At 36.5% G+C, this 2837-nt stretch overlaps 2 protein-coding genes across 2 annotated transcripts; both read left to right on the forward strand.

Annotated features, from left to right (window-relative positions):
* The first annotated feature begins 863 nt into the window (after window positions 1-863).
* LOC137659118 (golgin subfamily A member 6-like protein 4) lies at window positions 864-1583 on the forward strand. The gene has a single exon (XM_068394194.1). The coding sequence runs from the start codon at window positions 864-866 to the stop codon at window positions 1581-1583; it is 720 nt and encodes a 239-aa protein (XP_068250295.1).
* A 167-nt stretch (window positions 1584-1750) lies between these two features.
* Window positions 1751-2128, forward strand: LOC137659119 (pre-mRNA-splicing factor 38B-like). Its single transcript, XM_068394195.1, has one exon. It carries the CDS (start codon window positions 1751-1753, stop codon window positions 2126-2128), a length of 378 nt encoding a protein of 125 aa, XP_068250296.1.
* The last annotated feature ends 709 nt before the right edge of the window (window positions 2129-2837 follow it).

Raw genomic sequence — 2837 nt, forward strand, 5'->3', positions numbered from 1 at the left:
TTTTCAAATGGCATTACGGCACATGATCGGCAGTGTGATTTGATAGTGAGTGGGGAGGTTGCTAGACTTCACTTTGAAAATAAAAAAATCCAATTTTCATCAAAAATTCTCCGTAAAACCATACTGTTCTCAGCCGTATTTCAGTATAATTCAGGCGCCGTTAATTTTTCTTTAATATGTTATTATCTTTTATAGGTTGGTGAAGATAATATCTCTCCTTTACTCTCAATATACCCGTGTTTAAAACGGCAAAAATCCTGAAACAAATGTTACTAGGCATTGACCAGTTTTTTATTGAAAATTTTTAGGGAGTTAATTTATAGATTATTTTTTATTTCATGAGGTAATGGTTAAATATATATATTTTTTTCCAGCATTTCCGATGCATAAATCTGTAAGTAAGAGTACAAAAGTGTATGAAAAGTATTGACTTTTAGTAAGAATAACTGGTGGGTAAGTATGTGCGGGCGATTATTTACAAAGAGATTGAGTCAAAGTTGCTTGGATGTAACGGCTACCTTTGAGGAGATTTAGACAGGAAAGTATCAGTTTATGCATGAAAATACGCTTGTCTTGAGATAAAAGAAAAAAAAAGGGATCTCTGTTTTTGGCATGTTGGATGATTATAGGGGATCATATGAGTTAACTATGTATACTAGAATATTTAATGATAGAGTTTTGTTATTTTAATTTTTTTTTTCAGTTTTCTAAAAAAATAATGTCACCCAAAAAGAGGTTCTCATTCGGTTAATCCGATAAAGCAAATTCGGTAAAAAGAAAAAGAAAGCAGGAAACAGACGAGCAAAGGGTTTTACGGAGGGAGACAAATGCAAGAAGAATGGCAGCTAGAAGAGAGACAAAGGATGAAGAACAAAGAAAAACTCATGCAAGTAAAATGGCAGCTAAAAGAGAGACAAAGGATGAAGAACAAGGAAAAAATCATGCAAATAGAATGGCAGCTAGAAGAGAGACAAAGGATGAAGAACAAAGAAAAACTCATGCAAGTAGAATGGCAGCTAGAAGAGAGACAAAGGATGAAGAACAAAGAAAAACTCATGCAAGTAAAATGGCAGCTAAAAGAGAGACAAAGGATGAAGAACAAGGAAAAAATCATGCAAATAGAATGGCAGCTAGAAGAGAGACAAAGGATGAAGAACAAAGAAAAACTCATGCAAGTAGAATGGCAGCTAGAAGAGACACAAAGAATGAAGAACAAGGAAAAACTCATGCAAGTAGAATGGCAGCTAGAAGAGAGACAAGGGGTGAAGAATAAAGAAAAACTCATGCAAGTAGAATGGCAGCTAGAAGAGAGACAAAGGTTGAAGAACAAAGAAAAACTCATGCAAGTAGAATGGCAGCTAGAAGAGAGACAAAGGATGAAGAACAAAGAAAAACTCATGCAAGTAGAATGGCAGCTAGAAGAGACACAATGGATGAAGAACAAGGAAAAACTCTTGCAAGTAGAATGGCAGCTAGAAGAGAGACAAAGGATAAAAATCAAGGAAAAACTCATGCAAGTAAAATGGCAGCTAGAAGAGAGACAAAGGATGAAGAACAAAGAAAAACTCATGCAAGTAGAATAGCAGCTAGAAGAGAGACAAAGGATGAAGAACAAAGAAAAACTCATGCAAGTAGAATGGCAGCTAGAAGAGAGACAAAGGATGAAGAACAAAGAAAAACTCATGCAAGTAGAATGGCAGCTAGAAGGGAGACAAAGGATGAAGAACAAAGAAAAACTCATGCGAGTAGAATGGCAGCTAGAAGAGAGACAAAGGATGAAGAACAAAGAAAAACTCATGCGAGTAGAATGGCTGCTAGAAGAGAGACAAAAGATGAAGAACAAAGAAAAACTCATGCGAGTAGAATGGCAGCTAGAAGAGAGACAAAGGATGAAGAACAAGGAAAAACTCATGCGAGTAGAATGGCAGCTAAAAGAGAGACAAAAGATGAAGAACAAGGAAAAAATCATGCAAATAGAATGGCATCTAGAAGAGAGACAAAGGATGAAGAACAAAGAAAAACTCATGCAAGTAGAATGGCAGCTAGAAGAGACACAAAGAATGAAGAACAAGGAAAAACTCATGCAAGTAGAATGGCAGCTAGAAGAGAGACAAGGGGTGAAGAATAAAGAAAAACTCATGCAAGTAGAATGGCAGCTAGAAGAGAGACAAAGGATGAAGAACAAAGAAAAACTCATGCAAGTAGAATGGCAGCTAGAAGAGAGACAAAGGATGAAGAACAAAGACAAACTCATGCAAGTAGAATGGCCGCTAGAAGAGAGACAAAGGATGAAGAACAAAGAAAAACTCATGCAAGTAGAATGGCAGCTAGAAGAGAGACAAAGGATGAAGAACAAAGAAAAACTCATGCAAGTAGAATGGCAGCTAGAAGAGAGACAAAGGATGAAGAACAAAGAAAAACTCATGCAAGTAGAATGGCAGCTAGAAGAGACACAAAGAATGAAGAACAAGGAAAAACTCATGCAAGTAGAATGGCAGCTAGAAGAGAGACAAGGGGTGAAGAATAAAGAAAAACTCATGCAAGTAGAATGGCAGCTAAAAGAGAGACAAAGGATGAAGAACAAGGAAAAACTCATGCAAGTAGAATGGCAGCTAAAAGAGAGACAAAAGATGAAGAACAAAGAAAAACTCATGCAAGTAGAATGGCAGCTAGAAGAGACACAAAGAATGAAGAACAAGGAAAAACTCATGCAAGTAGAATGGCAGCTAGAAGAGAGACAAAGGATGAAGAACAAAGAAAAACTCATGCAAGTAGAATGGTAGCTAGAAGAGAGACAAAGGATGAAGAACAAAGAAAAACTCATGCAAGTAGAATGG

This window comes from Palaemon carinicauda, chromosome 19, assembly GCF_036898095.1.
Source record: "Palaemon carinicauda isolate YSFRI2023 chromosome 19, ASM3689809v2, whole genome shotgun sequence".
Taxonomy (NCBI): domain Eukaryota; kingdom Metazoa; phylum Arthropoda; class Malacostraca; order Decapoda; family Palaemonidae; genus Palaemon; species Palaemon carinicauda.